We start from the raw sequence: 24125 nt of genomic DNA, 5'->3' as shown, positions 1-24125 counted from the left end.
TAGGCCGAAATATTCGCGAACACTAGGCCGAACTATTCGCGAACACTAGGCCGAACTATTCGCGAACACTAGGCCGAACTATTCGCGAACACTAGGCCGAACTATAAGCGAACACTAGGCCGAACTATAAGCGAATACTAGGCTTAACTATAGCTAATGTTTTTAATTATGTTTAATTAATTAATTTATTAATGTTCAATTTTTAATGCTAAATGTAAAAATAGCAGTAAATACCTGAAAGTTCATATACGTTATAGAAGACCTGGGCATGTTCAATGAAGGTTGATCTTCTTGAATTTCGCATTAAATGGTGCGAGGTTTAGCAATCACACATTGATTTTGCGCAATACGTTTCTAAAGTTGTCATTTCGAAGGAAACCAAAAAGAAGTTAAGTGAATCTTAACCAACTACCAGAGATAAAAGAAAAATAAAATAATTTACCGGCGAATTGGCGTATTTTCGTGGAGAGGATTTAAGTAGAAGTTTCCGTGGCGAACTTTGAACGGCCGTAGCACTTACACCGGGAAACAAAACAATGGCGGGAGAAGGCGGAGCATTAGAATTAACCTTTTGGTTGTAAACGCGGTGTTTTGACAGCGCTGGCTGGTGTATTTTTATCAGAAGTCGGTGGTGCTTTGCGTTTCATTGGGGTTACCAGTTTTTTCCCTCCATCTTCAGTTTCCTGTTGCAAAGAATTAACCTTAGAGAGTTAGTATCACCATAAGTTAATTCATAAGATATGTTCCATAAGTTTGAAAAGTCTGGTAACTTAGGAACTGGAGCTTGTCATGAAGCCGGGATTAACTAACACTAGGGATAGTTCGTTCCCCCCAAAAGATAAAGCATGCATATTCCAAACGCCCCCTAGCAGCAGCTACTATCATTAACAGGAAGCTATAAGAAAATTGGACCAAATATCACGTGTTCCATGACGTCAAAATTGAAATCCTGCCTAAATTGGGCAAAAACTACTTATTTTGCCTAGAGATGGCGCTATATCTACATCCGTTTTGGTCCAATAAATTGGGGGAATGAAGAAGGGAATCAAGGAATAATTCGGAACATGTAGTTGACGATAGAATTACATGGGAAACCCAGTTAGTGAACAATCCCTAGCGTTAGTTAATCCATGCATGAAGTGATTGAGGTAGGTCATAGATTAAGGATAAAGCAACGCCTGGTAAGGCGCTGCTATCAGAGGCTTAGTAATGCAGACTAAATAATAATAAGGTGGAAGTCTGCAAAATTGACCGAGTTAATCAATTCTCTTTAGCTCGAGCTGTAAGTCTCTCTCAGTAGCATTACGAAGTTTAGGTGGTGTCATACTTATGGAAAATATCTTATAAACTTATGTTACGAATTTTATTTTATAATAAAGTAAACATTGCCAGAAATAAAAGTATCTTTAAACTAAAAATATCACTTGTTAAATAATTATTTAGTAACTATTAAAATAATTTAAAAATAAAATGAATATATAAATAAATAAATGAACAAATAAATAAATAAATAAATAAACAAATAAATAAAAACGTACACTTAAAAGCCCCAATAAGTATTTTTTTTTATTAATGTTATTTTCTATTTAGTAAAAAATACTTATTTGAGGCTTAAGTGTAATATGTGGGGTTTATATTTTTTAATTTCTTTTTCAGCGCTTTTTTGGATTACGGCTTCTATTTACCCGCATTCTCTTGATATTTTCCAATTCGTTTTTCAAATTTTGACTTTCAGCCGCGATGTAATCTTGATATTTTTTGCCATTGATCCGAAGGGTTCCCGCATTCTCTTGATTTTTTTCCCATTCAGCAATCATGAATTCGATTTTTAAATCCAACTAGAAACATATTTCACATTAGATTGATTGCGAGTGACTAGTATTTAACATAGTTACGAATTTTTGGAACAATTAACAGTAATTAGGGCCAAGTGTAGAGTGGAAATAAATAGAGCCTTAAAAGGAAAACTTCAGGTAACGTTACTTTATACCTTAAAAGAATGGCAGTTTTCTAAATATGAAAGGAATTAAATATTAAACAAGATGGCCTCGGCCACATTACAGTTTTGCGCGGACAAATTGGTAACACCAAAAACTGGGGAAGAAAGGGGAATAGGCGCCCAGCCGCAAGGGGACAGAACAATAGTTTTCCAGCTCTAAAGAGCGCAAAACTAAAAATGAATAAATGATCTCTTATTGCAAAGTAATTTGTATTAAATTAGTCTTAAAAATAATCAAGGACTACTGCGCCATCTGCCTTTGGTTTAGTGGCGTCTGCTAAATCGAAGCTTTTACCCCTTATCTCTCTCAGCCTGTGAGAATTCTACCAATGCCCTAGGGGTGAGTGGTTCGATTTACCAGACGCTACTAAACCAAAGGCGGATGGCGCAGTAGTCCTTGATAATTTTTAAGACTAATTAAATGCTAGTTATCATATTGTAATAAGAGATCGCTAATTTTATTTTTAACATTTTTTTTTAAAAATGCCGTTCTTTAAAGTATAATGTACCGTTACCTGAAATTTTCCTTTGAAGGAAAGCGCGGCTCTGTTGGTGCCCCTAAAAGATTGTCTTTCTACTACACAGTGGCTAAGATTGCTAAAGGCTAGTTAAGTCAAAGGCAGGAACCAATGGGAACTAGTGCATTAGGTCTGATTGGTTCCTGCCTTTGGCAAGGTAAAATTCGTGTCCAGAAGATTAGCCAGAATGCTGTGGGTGATCATGGAGAAGCGCTTTCCTTTAAAGTGTTAGACAAACTGAAAGGGAACTTAATAAGGTATAAATCTACCTTTGGAATTTCATGGTCCAGACGCTTTCGAGCTTTCTCTTCCTGCAATAGATTTCCACCACGGTTTTGAAAACGGCTTGGATCAGTTCCCTTAATCTATAATGATATAGTTATGGAAATTAAAATTGCAATAGCCGCCAACCAAAGTGAAATTATAAAATGGATATTACCTCGTAGGTTTTCTTTTGCTCCCACAGAGAATTTCTTTCAACAATCTTTTCATAAATGCCTTTATTATCTTCATACATTTGAGTCCATTTCGAAACTTCGCGTTCATGGAGCTCTAACAGATCTTCGGAGAAAGTTTCTGAAAATAAAATAAATTGTTTTAAGTATATTCCATCGTACTTAATTCGATCTAAGACCATTAAACATAGATGGACTGGAAAAATTATAAGCTAAAACCCCCGTTCTTCTAATGGCATCGCCCCTAGCGGGAGAGGCCCGAAACTTAATTCGACTCATAAGCCTTTGCTATGCTTTGAGTCGAAGAAGTTTCAATATCGGTCGCGGTGTGGCGCTAGAGAGCCGCAGCCCTAAAAGAACAACGCCCCTTATCTCCATTCCATCTGTGTTAATACTATAAGATCAATTTCCATAATTTAGGAGAATATCTCGTAATGAAATTAAAATCATAATAAGCACAGATTTCTTAATCATTCAGAGATATTGTCTTAATTTTTCATTACTAAAATTGGTCTTAAAATTTGAAGAAGAATCCCTTTAAAATAGAGGCGTGCGGTCAACCGTTTCAATAGAGTAATTCAATCCGGTGTTCGATAAGCTCATTTCCACTGTTCGATACGAATATAGATCTAACTATTCGGTTAAAGTTTCACTACCATAAATATTTAGCCTTGCCGCCCTGACACTGCAACTCTCGCTACATAGACCCACCTTACATCAAAAGATATCGTCCCAATTTTATATATCTCCCATCAAAAACTACCAGCAAGTGCCTAGGAAACTTTTAAGAAATATTCGGCGACCAATGAAGAAACGTATTTTAAATGACTCTTAATTGGTCACCTAGTATTAACTATTCGTGAATATTATGGTTTTACTATACGCAAATACTAGGCTTAACTATTCGCAATTAATCGGAGTAGTAAAAACTTACAAAGGCCTAACTATTCGGTATTCGATTTGGAAAAAACTATTAAATTCTGTATTTGATAAGGTAAATTTTTGGTATTCAATTCGGTATTCGAGAATAGTATGGTTAACTATACGCGAATACTAGGCTTAACTATTCGCGATTCACCGATTGGTAAAAGTTTACCAAGGCCTAACTATTCGATTCGGTATTTGATAAGGAAAATTTTTGCCTATTTTACTATTTGGTAACTGGTCTGTGATACCCAAAAACTGGTATTCGCACACCTCTATATTTGTCAAAAGCAAATTATTTGTCAGTTTTTACCATCTTTGAAGGAAACAAAATTTTCCCTTTCTTCAGAGCAGATAAAACACTTATCCCATAATGCAACGAGTTCGACTCTTAAACGATCAATGAATTTCCCCACATTTTGTTTTCTAATTTCTTGGTATTTAACAATTTCTCGTTGAACCATTTCAATCGTGGGTTGGCCGTGATTAATGCAAGTTAACCAAAACTCCTCCCGGTCCAACAAGCTGATTTCTAATCCATCCCATAATTGTCCTAGTTGTCCGTGCAAAGCTTTTAAGACGGCATCATTGGCGCTTTTAAGTTTTTGAAGCTAAAATTTGCAGAAATCAAAGTTACTCAAGTTATGAATAAATTAAGAAGTATTTTTAAGCAAAGGGTTAGCAACTAAGAGTAAATAATATTGTAAGTCTATAAGAATAAGATATGTTCCGTAAGTTTGTCACTGTTTACAAAATGGAGCTTGTCATGAAGTGAGTGAGGTAGGTCATAGATTCGAGGTAAAGCGACGCCTGGTCAGGCGCTGTCAAAGGCTTAGTAGAGACTAAATAGGAACTAGATGGACTGCAAAGGAATTTTTTCCCGTAATTATAGGATTTTATAGGAGAAAATAGGAATAAAAATAATCATGTATTATAATATTTGGTTTAAATTATGTAGATAAATCTAAAAAAAAAAAAACAAATTGTATTTTACTTAAATTCAGAGGAACTTAATAGGTAAATATATAAAATAGGAGGAGCTAATTGAAAAATATAACAAATCGTCACGAGTGACGTTTCTAGTGTGGAAAAATGACGCTCGCGCTCAAATTCGTAAGATCATGGAAAGAATAAACGTGAGGAAATTTAAATTAGTTTGAAAAAAAAAATCCTCACGAGCATTCTACATCTAGACTTACGTCACGTGCAAAATCGCGCGCAACTGTGATGACGTTTTCTTATTTTTTGACAAGTTGAGCAAGACCAAATACTTTATATATTCACCTATTAAAATATAATACATGAAAATCCTGAGCTTCACAATTTCAGTGTCTAAAGTGATCTCAATAGAAAAAGCTAAATTTAGAAAAAATTTGATGCTTAACTATACGAAAACTTCGACGAAGTCAAAAATATAGGATAATATAGGACAGGTTCAAAACATAGGATATCTTACTTCAAGCAACCAATTTTTTGCATCAGTCATGTACTTATCTGACAATATATTCGGGATATTGTCATCCTGCGAGATGATGGCTTTATGAAAGCGAGTTTCGGGAGTAAGCTCCAAATCCTCAACGAGCCTTACAATTTCTGTACGAGTTCGATCAAATTTTGCCATCCTTCGTTCCTATTGTCAGAATATTATCAATTTATTTACAAATTTCATGTAATTTTCGATAGATAGATTTCCTTACAAACTCTAGTTTTGCCTTGGTGAAGGCTAGTGGGCGGGATTTAAAAGTAAACTTATAAATCCCGCCCTCAAATGCCTTCGCCAAGGCAAAACTGGAGTGTGTACTGAAATTTAACTTGTAGGGGAACCACGTGACCCGCGCTATTCTTTAGGTGGCAAAATAAAGAATGCAATTTCACTAATTATTACTTTTTGTATTACGAAAATTAATATCTCCCAATATCATATCGAGCTCATTAGCACACAGCTTTCACTAAGGTTTCTTTTTCATTCCCCCCATTGTTGCAGGTTATATTATAGAAAGAAAGGCTAGCACTGTTCAGCTTGAGCGAATGTCTGCTCCACCAAAGACCATTAAACACAGATGGGCTGCAAAAATTATAAGCTGAAAAACCCGTTCTTCTAATGGCATCGCCTGTCGGCAGCGCCCCTAGCGGGAGAGTTTCGAAACTTAATTCGACTCATAAGCCTTATATTATGGCTATGGTTGAGTCGAAAAAGTTGTCAACATTGGTCGCGGGGTGGCGCTGGAGACTCTCTAACCTTAAAGAACCACGCGCCATATCTCCATTCCAGTCCACATGTGTTTATGGGTCTGGCGCCCCTAAAATACTGGCTAATGCTGCTCCATGCACCAATTTTGGGAAAGGCAGGGAGCAATCAGAACTCGTCAACAAGGGCGGAGCTAAAACGAGCCATTGCTTAGCTTGGCATGCCATTCGTAAGCTTGGCATGCCATTCCTAAGCTTGGCATGCCATTCCTAAGCTTGGCATGCCATTCCTAAGCTTGGCATGCCATTCCTAAGCTTGGCATGCCATTCCTAAGCTTGGCATGCCATTCCTAAGCTTGGCATGCCATTCCTAAGCTTGGCATGCCATTCCTAAGCTTGGCATGCCATTCCTAAGCTTGGCATGCCATTCCTAAGCTTGGCATGCCATTCCTAAGCTTGGCATGCCATTCCTAAGCTTGGCATGCCATTCCTAAGCTTGGCATGCCATTCCTAAGCTTGGCATGCCATTCCTAAGCTTGGCATGCCATTCCTAAGCTTGGCATGCCATTCCTAAGCTTGGCATGCCATTCCTAAGCTTGGCATGCCATTCCTAAGCTTGGCATGCCATTCCTAAGCTTGGCATGCCATTCCTAAGCTTGGCATGCCATTCCTAAGCTTGGCATGCCATTCCTAAGCTTGGCATGCCATTCCTAAGCTTGGCATGCCATTCCTAAGCTTGGCATGCCATTCCTAAGCTTGGCATGCCATTCCTAAGCTTGGCATGCCATTCCTAAGCTTGGCATGCCATTCCTAAGCTTGGCATGCCATTCCTAAGCTTGGCATGCCATTCCTAAGCTTGGCATGCCATTCCTAAGCTTGGCATGCCATTCCTAAGCTTGGCATGCCATTCCAAAGCTTGGCATGCCATTCCTAAGCTTGGCATGCCATTCATTTCCTCCCCTCGACTATGGGAGCCATCTAGTTGCATTTTTTGAACTAAACCACAGGCGAGACACGCTTAAACTATTTATTAGGGTACATGAGAACAAATGGCAGATATTTGAAACCTTAAAACTATTTTTTTTTAAATACCATGGGAATGCATCGAGTATCAATACGAGTACTATAATTGATTGAACTAGATTTACTAATCGAGATGACCACAGTTTTTATAAAACTCAATAAAATACCCGATAAAATTAAATATATATAAAAAAGATAAATATTTGTTAAATACTAGATGGCGACATTATCTTTTGGATTTTGTCATTTAATCATAGAAGATATTCTGTTAGAGTTTAATCAACGAATGCAATGATAGAAAGTATGGAACTAGTCAACGAATACGTCGAGTTCATAAAAATGTTTTTACCTTTTCATCTTGTAACATCAGGATATGTTGGTTTATTTCATTCAACTGTTCTTCGGATGGAACATTCGCGTCATCAACATCCTCGTCTCCACTTCTGGCTGTTCCATTGTCAATTGAAGGCATGCTGAGAAGCTGGCATAGTTCCTGTTCCTCCTTCAGCAAACTGGTCAGTCGCTCCAAACGTTCGTACTTTCTCTTCAAAAGAGTTTCAAATCTTTCTTTCAAATGGGACTCCTGTTGTACCAGTCCCATGGTCCCCATGCCGTTAACATCATAGTCATGGTCCACTTTTAATTGTAGGCAGAGATTGATGTACTCCGTTTTTAACTTGTTAACGAAGGTTTCCATTCGAAGATGCAGATCTTCCTCATGGTTTACAATTTGATGTTGCAGGTCTTGGTGATAATTGAAGATGTTTTGAAGTCTATCCAATTGCTCCTTTTCAGAAAAGCCAATCTTGGCCCATGTGTCGCTCAAGGTTTTCTGGGATTCAGCTATCATTTTGGTTACAATCTCGACAAGATTGAAACTACGAAAAAGAAAAACGGATACTTCAGAAACGTTTGGGAGATAATTTGTAGCTACGTCAGAGACTAAACAATTTTTATGTCTTAAACATAATTAACTCAATAACTAAAACGTTCATTGTTAAGTATTATCAGTCAGAATTAAGGGCATTACGTTGCTAACTCTCTTAGAAATGATTTCACTGCACATTCGAGTAATCAAAAACCCATCCCCAAATTAAAGAAACACCTAGCTTTACAACTTAAAACTACAGAGGTTGGCACGCTGTTATAATAAATTCCAACCTAGCAGATCCGATAATGTTAAAAGGGGTTAAGTTTAATATGATTTATAAGAACAATTTTCGCTACTGGCTAAGACGAGAGTAGTAGAAAGAAACTAAAATATCAATATTGTATAACAGGTGGCAATAAACAAGCAATCATTTGGATTAAAACCTATCAAATTTAGTAATTTTTAATGAAGGGGGTATTTTATTCGGTTGATAATAACAAAAACGGGCTCACTTACCTTTCTAATACCAAGACAGGATTGCTGTCGTCCTTGTCCTCGCTATTAAATTCATGCGGAGCACCCGAAATATATCTTCGATTTGATGACGCCATAATTAAACTTAACTTTATTAGTTAAATATTCGGCAAAAATATTTTTACAGTAAATTTCACAAAATCACAAGTCAAATCGCTAACTAAACTGAATCACGACCGGTTAGGCGTTTTTATATTCAACCGCCTCCGAATGCGCGTGGCTTTCGCGAATCTTATTGGTCAACAAATTTTCAAACCAAAGAGAGTATAGGGGAGGAGTGGAAGCTCCCCCGCTCCACAAGGCTAAATTACAATGTTGCCCCGGCCCCCTAAATTATACTAGTGGTACAAGGAGAGAGGAATGGAGTGGAAACCCCCATACCTATAGTGTTGCCTGTGTTCCCCCACCTACGGCACCGTAGTCCTCCCAGCATCCTCAGCGGTTAGGTAGGGTCGTACTGGACAAAATTGTAAAGGGCGCTCCCTCTATAGAGAGCTGCAACTCCGTGGAAGAACTCCGAAACCCGCTGGGTTCCGCGTTTAAGCGATTGGAACTCCAGGAGTTGGAAATGTTTTTCTGAGATAAAATTGGAGTTGGGTGGCAGTGGAAGTTTTCGTGTGCGGAGTTGGGAGGCACTGGGAATAATGATATTTATAATTGCGGAGTTGGGAGGCAATGGAAAATTATCTTAAAACATGGAAATCTACGGAGTTGGAAAACTTAAGTCTGCCAAGTGGCAGGGCTCCAATTTAAAAGCGGACCTTAGCGTTATTTGTCTTTTGAAGCTTCGTACGAAATTCTTTTTTCACCCTTAACCCCACGTGACACGCCCCCTCAGTGAGTCTCTCACACAATGGGGCCGCGGGCGCTTTCCTTTTCTCTTAAACCCATTGACAAGAGTCTCCTTTCTAGCTTTGAGGCATATTAACAACTTATAACAGAATGAACTCTAGTGTTAGTATTTCTTGATTCGTGAAGTTTGTGGACTTGTCCTTTAAAATAGCATTTGCGAAGCGAATCAGTCCGATTTTAATTAAGTAGCTAATTTAAGAAACTAAGCGTAAAATATGACTGAACGACAACGCGTAGCGCCTTTTTCCCCAAATCTTAAGTTTTATTTAAAGTCTAGAAGAATTGTATGAGTAAATATTATTCCTCATTTGAAAATCCTAATTTATAAGCACTCGTGATATCAATCTCAGGCCAAGTTTGAAAGAAAACTAATGAGATACACGTTTTACTTGAACTTTCTATTTTTCCAATTCTAAAGAGTAAAGAAATCTTCCAAAGACTAGAAACTAGAAAGGTTTTAATGGACGAAATTAGAAGGAGTTGGGAGGAGTTTAAGAAATTTTAATTTTCATGGAAGGAGTTGGGAGGAGTTTTACATTTCACTTGGCGGAGTTCTGCGGAGGTGAAACTTTTGATTATGGCATTAGGAGGAATTGGAGTCATTGTTGTGTATCGCCTTGGAGTTGGAAGGAGTTGGAGGTTAATATTTTCATTTTGCAGCTCTCTATCCCTCTATCTTAAAAATAGAAGCTAGTTCTCATACAAATAAAATGGCGCTACGCGGCAGCACTAAGCAATCACCTACCGAAGGGTAGGGGCGTGCGCCAGGTACATTGGGAGAGATAATTGAGTCCAGAACATATATCTTTCTAGAGTTCTATTTGGATATCGGGTTTTCGTGATCGCGCGACCATCGTTTTTGAAATTATGGGACGGACGGATAACTTTATCATTAGGTGGTGGCGCCATCTATTTCACTTAAAAACACATATTTGTTACTATGGCGTGTGCTATAATTTCTTAATATAGATAGGAAATGTTTAGAAACCGCTATGATAATGAAAGTAAATTGCTAGATTCGAGTAAAAACAGAGAAGGAATTGCATTAACCGATAGTATATGTATTTTTGAGCTTTCGTGATAGTCAACTTGACAAAAATGATCTCCACAAATGTCTTTTCTTGGAGTCCATTCAATTCCATTAATGGCCTGAAACCATTGTTTTGGTAATTCCGAATTTTTTGTAGGGAATCTTAATGGTACAGTTCACAAAGGGTTGAACTATCTAAATATTTATTAATTTTCTATGCGTATATACTTATGTCACAAACAGTTTTATTTTAAAATTTAATACATTTTCACATTATGTGTTACTTTAATAACTAATAACATATAATTCCCAAGTAAAAACACGCATTTAATAAGAAATTGATCAATATTCCATTTATTAAATATCAAATTTTATTTATTAGGCTCCACTTTCATATTTCGCGCTTTACTTCTTCCTAAGCCTAATTTTCAAACTCAAGCTGCGGCGATTTTGCGGGGCGCTTTCCCGCAAAATCGTGGGAAATTCTTTCAAGCTTCTCACGTAAGGCGACAGATGGCGCTAACGACTAATGATAAAGTAACGAAATTCGACGAATCCGAGTACAAAAATTCTAGAAATACATATATTAGAACTCAATGGGAGAGATACGGTGCCGCGGGTCGCCCATCATCATTTCCAATCCATCTCAACTCCCTTATCCCTGGTGTATCTACCCTTTTAACATATCTATGAGACTATGAGTGGTACGAGGGAGTTTCCGGCTCAGTCGCGCCACCTACGATACCGCTTAATGCCTCAAACCAATCATCGTAGGCATTGCTCAAACGGAAACGCCTCAGTACTGCGCATTGAAGATGCGCGGTAGAAAAGAGGAACAAGATTCCATCCACTTTCCCCTCCTCCCCTATACTCTCTTTGTTCAAACTTCATAAATGCAGGGATGGAAATAACCAGCGAGGGAAATAAGGCCGTGGTGCAGGGCAAACGATCAGTTTAAAAATGAAATTGAAAGGGGTCAGTGCCAGTGGTCCACAGGACTGCCGAGGATTTTTAAAAATTTTCTTGATTCTTGAATATTAGGAACTCGGCGTTTTCAACTACAAATAAGTAAAGTAGTCCAGGCATTACCTGAAATATTTTAATTAATTAGACTATTTTCACCCGGGAGGGGGGTGAGAAAAGCGTATAAGCCCCCCCCCGGGTGAAAAAGCGCGTAGGCTATTTCCACCCGGAGGGGTGAAACTAGACACTCTCAAATATGTACTGTAGCAGACGACAGACGACTTTCTTCCCGTTACTCCCCTCCACGAATCCCGAGGTAAGCCTAACTTCCGGCGATAGGGAATAAGGTGGACCCGCACACCTCTAAATAGTTACCATTTGTTGCGGTGTTAAATCGCTACATTTTAAATTTTCATCAAAAACTGAAAAATGTTCATGATATATAAAAAATGAAACGAAACATTGGGAGAAATGAACTTACAAACGCGAGTGCAGAAGATATAGGCTGTTTTAATCTCTTTTTCACAGGATATTGTTGAATATTTCCTTTAAAACCTCAGGTTTAATCACGATTATTTATAATTATTATACTTTGCGCCAAACATTGTGATCTCATATAAAGCGTCATCTCTAATTAATTTCGAGGCTTTGTCCAAATGAAACTTCTTTACGCTTTGACATTTCGAAATAAGCTCGACCCACCGAGTCTCTACTTTCTCGCACTCGGTGGACGCGCATTTAAACAACTTAAATAGAATTTCAGATTTGCAATTAATATTAAATTATAAAAATTTTCCCTTCTTACCAATAAAATTGGACCAATCGCTTTTGCCACTAGTTTGAAGAAGTTTACAAAACTAATTAGGTCTTCAAAATTTAAACCGTCGCTAAATGAAAGAGTTTTTCAAATAAGACGAGTTATTACGTTTATTTTCAACAGAAAAAGGATTATTTTCTTACTTTATACCCGCAGACTCCGCCCATTCTTTATACATGGGGTGGTTTGGGTTAGGATTTTCAAATAAAAGTGGCTCCACACTGTAAAAAAGTGAGGTTCATCTTTGAATGCTTAGACGTGCATAGCCCCGACACTGTGGTGGTACGCTTTAACGTTCAAATTTGAATAGTTTCTTTGCGTTCAAATTTGAACAGAACACTATTGTTCAAAATTAAACGCTCACGCATTCATATTTGAACGGTGCGTAAGAGGTTAGTATATCGTGTAAATTTAAGCACGAATCCGCTCAAATTTAATTTAAAAAATTAAGCGTTTAATATTGTATTTTTTTGCATTCACTATTGAGCAACATCGGAGAGTTTGATCAGGCGTTCATATTCAATTGCTTACGTTCAAAATTGAGCAGTATAATAATACATGGTGGAAAAATATGATTTCAAATTTCATCGCTGAATGCCTAATGGTTGGGCATACTATATTAAATATACGCAAATATAAGAAAGAAATCAAATGTGTTTAAAGCTTGTACATCTTCTGAGGGCGGGTGAATTTGAAACACATAAACTATAATCGCTGTGTGAAATAATAATTCAGTTATAAGAAGAAAGTGTGCACTTAAGGTAAGTGTTCATTATCATGTTCTTTCCGATTATAAGGTTGTAACAATAAATTACATTATCAAACTATTTGAAGGCCTATGTAAAAATAAAGGAAAGGTGAAATACGCAATAATCCGTAACATTTCCTTTGATATTATTGTATAATGATGTTTATACAGACAAATATATATTTAATTCAAGGTGAACAAGCAAGTTATAGTAAATTGTTGAGAAGTTATTTTATTTTTTATGAAAGCTTTGTTTATTTAGCTGAATCAAGTAATTTTTGGGCAGAATTAATTTTGTTTTGCACACCTTTTGAAATTGAACAATATGATTCACGTTTGCATACCGATAAAAAGCTTTTTTTCTTATAGTGTTGTTTTAAAGCCAAAAACACTTTCGTTTGAACGCCCATAACGCTCTCGCGTGAACGCCCATAACGCTCTCGTGTGAACGCCCATATCACGCTCGTCTGAACGCCCATATCGCACTCGTTTGAATGCCCATATCGCTCTCGTTTGAAGGTTAAAAATAGTCGCATTTAAAACTCAAAAAGTTTTTATTTGAACGTCAAAAGCAATCTCGTTTGAAAGCCAAAAAAGTTCTTATTTGAACGCCTAAAACGCTCTTCTTTTAATAGTAATACTAATACAATCCTATAAGATCGCCAAAACGACCATATCTGAACGCTTTATTAGCGCTAGGCGGTTATTCAAAATTGAAAGGGATAAGGAATGATTTTTGAATGGTAATATGTAAGCTGTTCAATAATGAATGCTAGAGTTAAGTTTTGATCGACATGACGGTAGTTTGTTCAAAAATGAATGCTCATGGATGGTGTTGAACGCCTAAAACACTCCTTGTTAAAAATTGAATGTCTCTGGTTAAAAGTGAACGAGTCAAAAGAGGCTTGTTCAAAATTGAACGGTCACTATCATTTTTGAATGCCAAAAGCACGCTAATTTTTTACAGTGCAAAACTTTCGCTCGATAAACGTAATAATCTAAATTACACGTTTAATTTCAGTAAAAAAAATATTAAATATAGCCGAGCTCGAATTTTGAACAAACCATGAGCAAATTTAATAGAATAAGCTGTTCTAAAATCATGTATCGTCTGCAAATATTAAAAGCGCTATGAGATTGAGTTCAGTTTCGCAAAAAAGGTCTGGTTTTTACTTTATGACGTTTGCAGCCAACAAAATCCAAAATCCACGAAGGGTAGCGCCTTTAAGTGCCATTTTTTCAAAGTCGGAAACAATGGCATACAAACTGTAACTAGAACTAAGTTTAAAGAACTTCAAGAAATCCATGGCTTAGTATAAAAATTTTTGAAAATTCTGATCAAGATTTTATTCTTGATTTAAATTTTTAAAGAAACCGATGGCTACTAAAATTGTTTCTGAAAATTAATAAATACACGCGCAAAAAAGAAGTAATAATCAAGAATGTCAAACGATAATTCGCTGAAAAATGAAGTTGCGCTGGTGACTGTCACTGACAGTTTGACAGAAGCAGACAGCAGACTCGGACCACGTGCTCAGACTCAGACTGCCCCAAAAGAGAGATAATGAATAACGGAAAACTTGAAAAGTAGCGAGCCAATCGCAAGCACTGACAGATTAACAGAAGCAGACACTCCACCGGCACGGTCCACTCGATCACGCTGAGTCGCTGATCCAGGCAAATAATTATTTTCCGGACCGGAAATAAGCACAATACCCTGGACATTGGCCACCGATCATTTGCCCTGCAGGCTGCACCACGGCTTTATTTCCCTCGCTGGTTATTTCCATCCCTGCATTTATGAAGATGGAAAATGTGTTGACCAATAAGATTCGCGAAAGCCACGCGCATTCGGAGGCCGTTGAATATAAAAACGCCTAACTGGTCGTGATTCAGTTTAGTTATCGATTAGACTTGTGAAATTTACTTCAAAAATATTTTTGCCGAATATTTAATTAATAAAGTTAAGTTTAATTATGGCGGCATCAAAGCGAAGATCTAGTTTGGGTGCTCTGCATGAATTTAATAGCGAGTAGAAGCCTTGGTAGAAGGACGACCCCAATCCTGTCTTTCGTTATAGAAAGGTAAGTTAGTGTTCTTTGTGTTCAATACAACGCGCGCTAAATTCAGAAAGGTTTTATGATGTGCTGCTAAATGCGCGCCTGTTTTTGTTATTATCAAGTTTTATCTCAGACCACTAATATAGTATATATATCAGTGGTCTGAGGTTTTATCAACTGAATAAATTCCCCCCTTTTTCAAAATATTACTAAATTGGGTATGTTTTTACGGGAAAACATTACGTTTAGCTCGCACAATCAGAATACAGTTTTTCCAATTAATTTCTTGATGCTAATTATATGATAATTAATTACATTTAAGTCGCGGAAACTATTTTAATCGATATTTTCATAGCCATAAAAACCCCACCAGTTCCTTCTTCCTAGCCACGATTTATCTAAAAATATAACATAACCCAACCTAACATAACCTATAATATGAAGGGTAAAATATAGAAAAACATGGAAAATATATATTTTAATTAATTTACGCATCATAACTTTAACAAATTATCCTATAATTAACCTTGAATAAATGATATTTATTGATAAAACTGTATTTTGAATGTGCGAGCTAAAATTTAGCCGTTTTTACCCTGATAACGTAGGCGTTGGTAGTACGTCACACACTCCCAAGTCTTACCGCTGTTCTGGTAGCCATATTGGGTGGTCTCAGCTTCGTTCTCGCTTTAAACCCACCAATATGGCAGCGTAAATTTTGTCACGAGACTCGGCTCCTCCTCCAACTGAAAGCTCCCAATTTTGTTATTTTAGTTTCTTTCTAACCAAATGAGAGTCGCGCTTTCAGCCATTCATGTTTTAAGCGTCAACTCCTAACAGTCCGACCTAGTTAGATCGTGGAACCCCCCTTTAACTATTAAAGTTTGCGTAGGGAGAAAACAGCAACGTTTCCGTTGATTGGAAAGTAAATCCGCCTAATGAGATTTATCAACTGGATTCCAACGATTGCCTCATTCCCGGGACGCAGTATGTTTTTGGTAAGCGTGGCTTGGATGGTAAGCGAGGGAGGGACTCGTTTTTGACAATAAAACTCTGTCAGATCGCGTCTTCTCCGACGTGGAAAGCAACTTGGACGTTTATAACGAGTTGTGCAAAGACGTCGTCAACTCGGTCTTCAATGGAATGCACGGAACTATCTTCGCCTACGGACAAACTTCGTCCGGGAAAACATTCACGATGAGCGGCGATTTTTTTAATTAAATTTTAAATTAGATTTTAAATTTTAAATTAGATTTTAAATTTTAAATTAGATTTTAAATTTTAAATTAGATTTTAAATTTTAAATTAGATTTTAAATTTTAAATTAGATTTTAAATTTTAAATTAGATTTTAAATTTTAAATTAGATTTTAAATTTTAAATTAGATTTTAAATTTTAAATTAGATTTTAAATTTTAAATTAGATTTTAAATTTTAAATTAGATTTTTAAATTTTAAATTAGATTTTAAATTTTAAATTAGATTTTAAATTTTAAATTAGATTTTAAATTTTAAATTAGATTTTAAATTTTAAATTAGATTTTAAATTTTAAATTAGATTTTAAATTTTAAATTAGATTTTAAATTTTAAATTAGATTTTAAATTTTAAATTAGATTTTAAATTTTAAATTAGATTTTAAATTTTAAATTAGATTTTAAATTTTAAATTAGATTAAAACTCTTAAAGCCAAAATTTTTAATTAAATTTTAAATTAGATTAAAACTCTTAAAGCCAAAATTTTTTAATTAAATTTTAAATTAGATTAAAACTCTTAAAGCCAAAATTTTTAATTAAATTTTAAATTAAAACTCTTAAAGCCAAAATGTTAAATTAAATTTTAAATTAAAACTCTTAAAGCCAAAATGTTAAATTAAATTTTAAATTAAAACTCTTAAAGCCAAAATTTTTAATTAAATTTTAAATTAAAACTCTTAAAGCCAAAATGTTAAATTAAATTTTAAATTAAAACTCTTAAAGCCAAAATGTTAAATTAAATTTTAAATTAAAACTCTTAAAGCCAAAATGTTAAATTAAATTTTAAATTAAAACTCTTAAAGCCAAAATGTTAAATTAAATTTTAAATTAAAACTCTTAAAGCCAAAATGTTAAATTAAATTTTAAATTAAAACTCTTAAAGCCAAAATGTTAAATTAAATTTTAAATTAAAACTCTTAAAGCCAAAATGTTAAATTAAATTTTAAATTAAAACTCTTAAAGCCAAAATGTTTAATTAAATTTTAAATTAAAACTCTTAAAGCCAAAATGTTTAATTAAATTTTAAATTAAAACTCTTAAAGCCAAAATGTTTAATTAAATTTTAAATTAAAACTCTTAAAGCCAAAATGTTTAATTAAATTTTAAATTAAAACTCTTAAAGCCAAAATGTTTAATTAAATTTTAAATTAAAACTCTTAAAGCCAAAATGTTTAATTAAATTTTAAATTAAAACTCTTAAAGCCAAAATGTTTAATTAAATTTTAAATTAAAACTCTTAAAGCCAAAATGTTTAATTAAATTTTAAATTAAAACTCTTAAAGCCAAAATGTTTAATTAAATTTTAAATTAAAACTCTTAAAGCCAAAATGTTAAATTAAATTTTAAATTAAAACTCTTAAAGCCAAAATGTTAAATTAGATTTTAAATTAAAACTCTTAAAGCCAAAATTTTTGAGTTATTTCAAACATGGGCCCACGCTTTCCTCCAAGAACCTAGATATAGGCCAGTTCAGGAAGGCCTTAAATTCACAGTTCCATTTTTAATTAAATTTTAAACTTTTGTAAAAATTAATATTGGTTTTATTTTTCCAAACAATAAATTATCTAACTTGTTTCCATAACTTCTCGCTTGATTGATTTTATGAAAATGCTCCAAAACCATAGACATTATAACATCCCATTTAAGCCTAAACTATAGAGCTATTTCAGTGGGGGAAAAATTTCGTCTGCTACGAAAATTGGGCCTGCCTTTGAGTGTAGAGGGCGGCCATTTTGTGAGGGTTTCTCTATGGGCAAATAGCATTGGTGACGTAGCCATTACCCCCTCTGAAATAGCTCTATTGGGGAAGGCGGCGCTTGAACGTTTTTGTGAGGGATTTTTCGCTTCTTCTCCTTGGCGTATGTGATGGGGTGGCGCCTTCTGTTGACGAGCGAAGGAGTTATTAAATAAAGCGCGGGAAATCCAAGTTGCAATTTCTGCATTTTTGAAAACGTATTTTTAGATTACCTTCGCCGCGTGTAGGGGCGCCACCAGTCTTTCACCCCCTCACACGCGAAAGGGCGAAGGCCTTAAAACCGTCATCTTTTCTCAACCCCTGCTGAAACTATTATTATTATCCACCGCCAAATTCTAGATAACGGGAATCGTTCCGAGTTGTTAAACCTAATTTACTTCAATTTCGTCTAATTAGATTAATTTTAATCAAAAAATTATAATTACATTACCAGTTACCATTCACGCGGCTTAAGACGATCGGTACAGTTCTTCTCACGCTGCTTCTTCCGCTTTGAACTGAAAGCCCATAGCCAACTCGCTCGAGGCTCTGCATCACGACGCGAGCGCGGATCGAGTGGGCTATGGTTTAGGAAACGTGTCTCTTTGGGAGTTTGGGGGCTCGAGTTGGCAATTTGTATTTTTCCAGTTCTTATTATGGAATTAACTTTATTATAATATTAATTAATTATCACGAAGATCGAACCATCTATCATTTGGGCCTTTTATTCATTTTTCGTAAGTGCAACGTTTGTTTGTGTGTTAAAAAGCCTGGCGCGACTTTCGAACGCGCCGCGGTCACTTCACTCGCAGTCCATAAGCCTTGGCTTAAAGTTGACGCGTCAAATATAACTGTATTTCATTTAGATTTCGGTAATAAACCGGAAGTGTTCAGCCGTTGGTTTAAAGTGTTATTGCAATAATTATCGTCATCCACAAACTTCAAATGCTTCTAGTTTATTATCTAATCAAAGTATTGTAGGGTTTGGAAAAGACCTAGTTCAAATTTTGTTTCGCTTGATGACGTAGTAAGGAGAAATTTTCTCTCTTGATGTCGCTGTCGTGACGCCTCTTTGTGTCTCAGCGCCGCGTTAACCCTATATTATTCAGATTCGCGCCGCGGCATTAGTAGAGTCGGGAGTCTTGGGCGCTTGGCTTTTCCGCGAGATGCCGTGAGTAACGTAGCAAGGAGAAAAACCTGCCAAAAATCTCCGCAAATTTGCTTTTGCCTCCCAAATTTCAAGATTTCGAAGTGTTTCTTCTGTGTTTTCTCTCATATTTAAATATTTATCAAATATATTTTTGGAATCAGAAGAGTTTAAACTCTCAAAAAAGTAAGGTTTTCTTTAGATTTGAGATAAATTTTAAATCGGGTCGCTATTCCTTTAAGCGAAACAACGTGATGAATAAATATTTCAGAATGTGTTTATAGTCAGAAGTAAGATAAGGCACTAGAAGTAAAGAGCTCTAGCATTGGTGGTAATAGATCCTGAGGATTTTATTCGTCGTTTCCATCCCTGCGCCTACACTAGACTGAGAAACAAAATTGGTCGAGTTCCAAAAACATTTCCTACCCCCATTCCCCTCAACCTAAAGCCGGGCGTGTACACGCACGAAGCGGGTGCTTGAATCTAGTTCGGCTCCCATCTACCGCCACCCGAGAGAGAGTCTCACTTTTTGGAGGGAAAACTCAGTAACCGCTAACAGAGGGCCAACCGTTGCTGTCTTATCAAGAATATTCACTTTCGCCAAGTGTAGAATTTTAGTAAACTCGATACTTCAAGTCCCCTATCTTACTTCTGTTATAGTTTATTCGCATCTAAGTTTGAACGTTTCTTTCTCCTTAAGCATTAACATTGTAATTTGTACCGGATTTAAACAAATCTTATATTGAATGTATTTAATTGCGTTGGTACGGAGGCCAATTCTTCCTAACCATTGAACGAACCAATCTTGACCCTTAATTCAAGTACTCAACTCTTATTTAAGCCGTAAACGTCTCGTTTCAATTTTGCGTTGTATCAAAAGTAGATAGGGGGAAAGTAAAGCTCGAGGATGGTTCCCCACCTTTGACTGTGGGTTTCCTCTAAGTTTAGAAGCTCTCTCTCCTCTCCCTTACATCCTATGCGAGTTAGCCAATGACGTTCGAGAAAACACCCCAACCCCTTATCGATTTTTTTGAGAGGTAGTTCATAGCGACGGCAGCGCCCCGGGACAGTAGCCGGTGACATTGTCTGCTCTAAAGGAAAATTCAAATCAACCAAGTGTTACATCGTTTAAAAATTCGGGGCGCTGATTTTTATCCTTTAATAGTCCAGGCAAAAAGAAATGCAGAATAACCACTACTATCTTCTTCATGTTTTGACTTAAGAAGATCACAAATCATATCATATAACAGTTCATTCATGGATCCATTACCTTTCATACAGTTAAATATTCTAATTCTACTTCCAGTATCGTCCGTGGTAAAAAGATCGTCATTTATTAATTTTAACGTTTCCACTCACAGATGTTGCTTTACCCTATATCCGTATGCAATCTTGTTAAGCCTTAGCTAGTAGGAGTCCTTTTAAAACTGTTTACAGAACTATTTTTCGGTTGCAAATAGGCACTGACAATGTGCAATGCCTCTCCTACGCGAGGGGGTAGGAACTGTGAGAGAGAGGAAAGGGGGTTTCTAGGTTTTCATGGCGCGGGGATCTTCCAAGTGCTTTACTTTCCCCCCTATCTACTTTTGGTTGTATCTAAAATTGTTCTTGGTCTCGTCAGGGATAGATTTATTTTTTTTAAGACGGAATGCACAACATCTGGCCTTTACTTCAGTCCGACTCATAGCCGAGTATATAGCCCCTTCCTTCAACACGTAACCAAAAAATTAAATTATCTTATTGGCTCACTAAAACTACGTATTGGTGACGTTGCTGACAAGGAGGGCCAAAAATACGTAATTCCTGTTTACCTCTGTCGCTATGACTACGACCCGTCTTGCGTTGTACCATAGCCCACTCGATCACGCGCGTCACGACGCAAGCTGCTCGCGCTATAGCGCAAGCAGCGCAGCGCGCGGGAGTACGGATCGAGTGGGCTATGGTAGTACAGATAAGCGTCTTCACAGGGGTTCAAAATGGAGCCGTCTGAAAGCGAGGGTCCGGCAATTATTCGGGAAATGTTTTTAATAGCAATTAAGAGGGTAGTTAGTGAATTTGGTGCCGGTGTTTTGGATTTGGAGTACATCTGTAAGGGTCAAAAGTGTTCACTAATTCTTTCTTAAGCCAATCATGTCTACTATTTTCATGATTTTGTAAACGAATTTGATGAAGTTAACCTAGGCTTAGTGAAAGGCCAGGAGTTTTGTGAGCTTAGTGTTTGGTTAAAACCTGTTCGTGTTGTAATATCTACGAAAACTTTCGATTTCATTACTCAATTCTAACTCACTTTTAATTTTCTTGGGTCGTCCCCGGTTTTTTTTTGTCAGTTGCAAGCCCTATGTCTTGTGTAACTTCCATTTTTAAACAATGTTCTTTCAAAAATTACAATCCGAGCCCATTCCAACTTGGCAGACGAAGGGGCAGACGACGTTTATTTGACCCGGATATACATACAACGCCATAACGAAAATAAGACCCGCCTCTTCTTTCATACCCCTCCGTCACGGGTAAGGGGGTTGTGGATTTGGACGCGCACCCGAATAACCCTGTTACCCATTTCGTCTTAAAAAAAAATAAATCTATCCCTGGTCTCGTTGAATCGTGTTTTTCGTATCTTTCTACTCCAGTTGATTGTTAAAGTGTACAACCTCCACGCTTCCTATGACGTAGGGTTTTACAACTTTTGTAGCAACGAATAATTAAAGACGGTAAATAAGCAGGGTTCTTACGAGCCTGGAAAAATTCTGGAAATTTCGAATTTTTAGTAAAATGAAGAGAAATCAATGAAATGTGTTGACGAGGTTGAGTTAGTTTGCTCTGAAGCGGTTGCTTCAACTATAGAAAACCACTGCCGTTGTACGTGAAGAAAACAAAACCCTGGAAAACTCAGGAAAATAGGTTTTCGAAAGTTGTACGAACCCTGTATCGTTTCCAAATAAGACTTAGACAAACGATCGATGGTCGAATATGGATGTATCTGCAGTGTAGTGCTTATCTCACCCGCTTTACAACCGGAAGTCTCGCCTTTGGCCATTTTTGTAAGCTTGCTAGTTTAAATTCACAACTAAACTAGCTCAAATAGCGTTCAAGAGCTCGCAGTGTCTAATTAATCGGCTACTATTTACTCGAACCCCAAGTTTTTAATTTGGTTGGATGAAGAAAGCATTAGGCTATAACATAATCAAAGGACATCTGCCTATCTCTAGTAGAACCAGAGTTACGACTCATGAGCCTCCAACTTTGAGTGTAACGCCATTCCTATGGAGGGAATACTTAATTACTCGGCTCCTGGTTACTCGAAGCCCACGTTTTTAGTATCGTTGGATGGTTGACAAAAAAAGCGTATAACATACTCAAAGGCCATCCCTGTATCTTTAGTAAAACCAGAGTTACGAGCCTTGAAAGTAACATTCTAACTATAAGTGAGACGCTACCCCAAGTTGAGCATTTTCCTTAATTACTCGGCCCCTGTTTAGTCGAACCCCACGTTTTTAGTTTCGTTGGATGGGGAGCAAAGAGGACTATAACATACTCAAAGGCCATCCCTGTATCTATAGTATAACAAGAGTTACGAGTCATCAAAGTTTAGTGTAAAGTAAGATTCTAACTATAAGTGAGACGCTACCCCAAGTTGAGCTTTTTCCTTAATTACTCGGCCCCTGTTTACTCGATCACCAATAATAACATATCTGTTAGGACTTGACATTGCTACGTATGCTGTTTCAAACATTTAAATAGTTACCTCGTTGAAGTTAATTGGATTAGAATGCACTTCCGCTTATTATCGTCTACAAATTTAGCGCTGGCGTGATTAAAAACCCTGTCGAATAATCGCCGATGAGCTGCGGCTAACATTACTCTGCGCTTTTCGTTTTGACATGACATACTTCGTTTGATAAATGTAAATACACTTACGAATTTACTCGACTTTAAACTATACAAACTAGAATACAACATGATTGTTTAGCAGAGTTATGAAAAGGCGCAAACTTAATTTTTTGGAGGCTGTTTATGATTAAATTTGGGGATGTGGTATATACAGGTACGCTACACTCGTAGATGTGTTTAAGTCTTTCCAAAGAATCACGGCAGATGTTCGTAACATAAACTCACCTACCATGGTGTATGCGCGTGTCAAATTAAGAGTATAATAAAATCGATAAGTATAACACTCCATCAAATACTTTCTCGAAGGCGTTTCGCTGTAAAACAATTTTCGCCACGGATAATTCTAAACCAATAGCCATAAGACTCGTGTACTAAATATTGAAGGAATCTGTTGAAATGTACGGATAAGGTATTTTTCTTTCAGGGCCGCCACTGTTCAAGATGGTGACAAATTGGAAAGAACCTTTATTTAAGCGCGCCAGCTACTACTTAAGATAACGTCCCTGTAAAAATTTCAGCTTTCTAGGTCAAGTAGTTTGAGCTGTGTGTTGAATATCAATCTGCCAGTCAGCACTTTTACTTACATACAGATAGATCTAGATTATGTTACTTATGTTTTAACGTATATGTCGGCGTGTAAGAGTCAGACACATCACGTCGGCGTCTATGGTGCATTATAAATTTTCTCACCCAACCTCGATTCGTTTTTTAAAATTATTAGTCTGCTAATGACAAGGAATTACTATCGTCATTAGTTTCTCATGCCTCTAAGTACACAAATATGGGTTACAATTGGGCATCTTCCGCAGGAGGCTACTGTGACGTCAGAACTCGTATAGGGCTAAGATCCGAAGAGACAAGAGAGAAAATTTTGAAAAATCTGTCGCGCGGTGCAGCCACCAAACGGTCGAGACTAGGGTTGTAAGTCGGAAAATTTTCCGCGGAAAATGACCGATCTATATTTTTCCGGAAAATGTTCCGTATTTTTCCGCTACCAGTTTCTCAATTTAAAAGTTAAAACTTTAAAATTTTTCAATTGCCTTTCTTTTCAAAACATTCATTATTTTGTTTTCGGTGAATTCGGAGAGGGAAAAATTGTCCAAGGGCACAGTCTAGTGA

At 36.5% G+C, this 24125-nt stretch overlaps 4 protein-coding genes across 5 annotated transcripts in view; all 4 read right to left on the bottom strand.

The window, feature by feature from the left end:
• LOC149705323 (uncharacterized) overlaps nucleotides 1–21914 on the bottom strand; it is a 29564-nt gene extending 7650 nt beyond the window's left edge. Inside the window, exons 1-2 of one of the 2 annotated variants that reach the window (XM_089865628.1) lie at nucleotides 21406–21914; nucleotides 14095–14466 (exon numbers count right to left, since the gene is read on the bottom strand). In XM_089865628.1, coding sequence (XP_089721754.1) covers nucleotides 14095–14228 — 134 coding nt within the window. In that variant the 5' untranslated portion in view covers nucleotides 14229–14466; nucleotides 21406–21914. Of the gene's footprint in view, nucleotides 1–14094; nucleotides 14467–21405 lie in introns of those variants that run through there. The other variant, XM_089865629.1, reaches the window with a different exon arrangement.
• On the bottom strand, nucleotides 241–5520 carry LOC149705326 (protein regulator of cytokinesis 1-like). The gene is made up of 7 exons (XM_089865569.1): nucleotides 5353–5520; nucleotides 4210–4507; nucleotides 2957–3093; nucleotides 2787–2882; nucleotides 1686–1838; nucleotides 443–683; nucleotides 241–354 (listed from the first exon to the last, which is right to left on the bottom strand). Exons 1-6 carry the CDS (start codon nucleotides 5515–5517, stop codon nucleotides 564–566), a joined length of 969 nt encoding a protein of 322 aa, XP_089721695.1. The 5' UTR covers nucleotides 5518–5520; the 3' UTR covers nucleotides 241–354; nucleotides 443–563.
• Nucleotides 7278–8934, bottom strand: LOC149705325 (protein regulator of cytokinesis 1-like). The gene is made up of 2 exons (XM_089865587.1): nucleotides 8494–8934; nucleotides 7278–7984 (listed from the first exon to the last, which is right to left on the bottom strand). The coding sequence occupies exons 1-2, from the start codon at nucleotides 8586–8588 to the stop codon at nucleotides 7438–7440; spliced, it is 642 nt and encodes a 213-aa protein (XP_089721713.1). The 5' UTR covers nucleotides 8589–8934; the 3' UTR covers nucleotides 7278–7437.
• On the bottom strand, nucleotides 11743–12351 carry LOC149705324 (uncharacterized). The gene is made up of 4 exons (XM_089865635.1): nucleotides 12317–12351; nucleotides 12162–12243; nucleotides 11960–12102; nucleotides 11743–11902 (listed from the first exon to the last, which is right to left on the bottom strand). The coding sequence occupies exons 1-4, from the start codon at nucleotides 12349–12351 to the stop codon at nucleotides 11761–11763; spliced, it is 402 nt and encodes a 133-aa protein (XP_089721761.1). The 3' UTR covers nucleotides 11743–11760.
• Nucleotides 21915–24125: the final 2211 nt, after the last annotated feature.

The sequence above is a fragment of the Phalangium opilio genome, unplaced genomic scaffold, assembly GCF_054372755.1.
Source record: "Phalangium opilio isolate 3A_F unplaced genomic scaffold, DU_Popi_V2 ptg000014l_1, whole genome shotgun sequence".
Lineage (NCBI taxonomy): Eukaryota > Metazoa > Arthropoda > Arachnida > Opiliones > Phalangiidae > Phalangium > Phalangium opilio.
The sequence above is the reverse complement of the archived record's forward strand: the minus strand, read 5'-3'. Positions and strand labels throughout refer to the sequence as shown.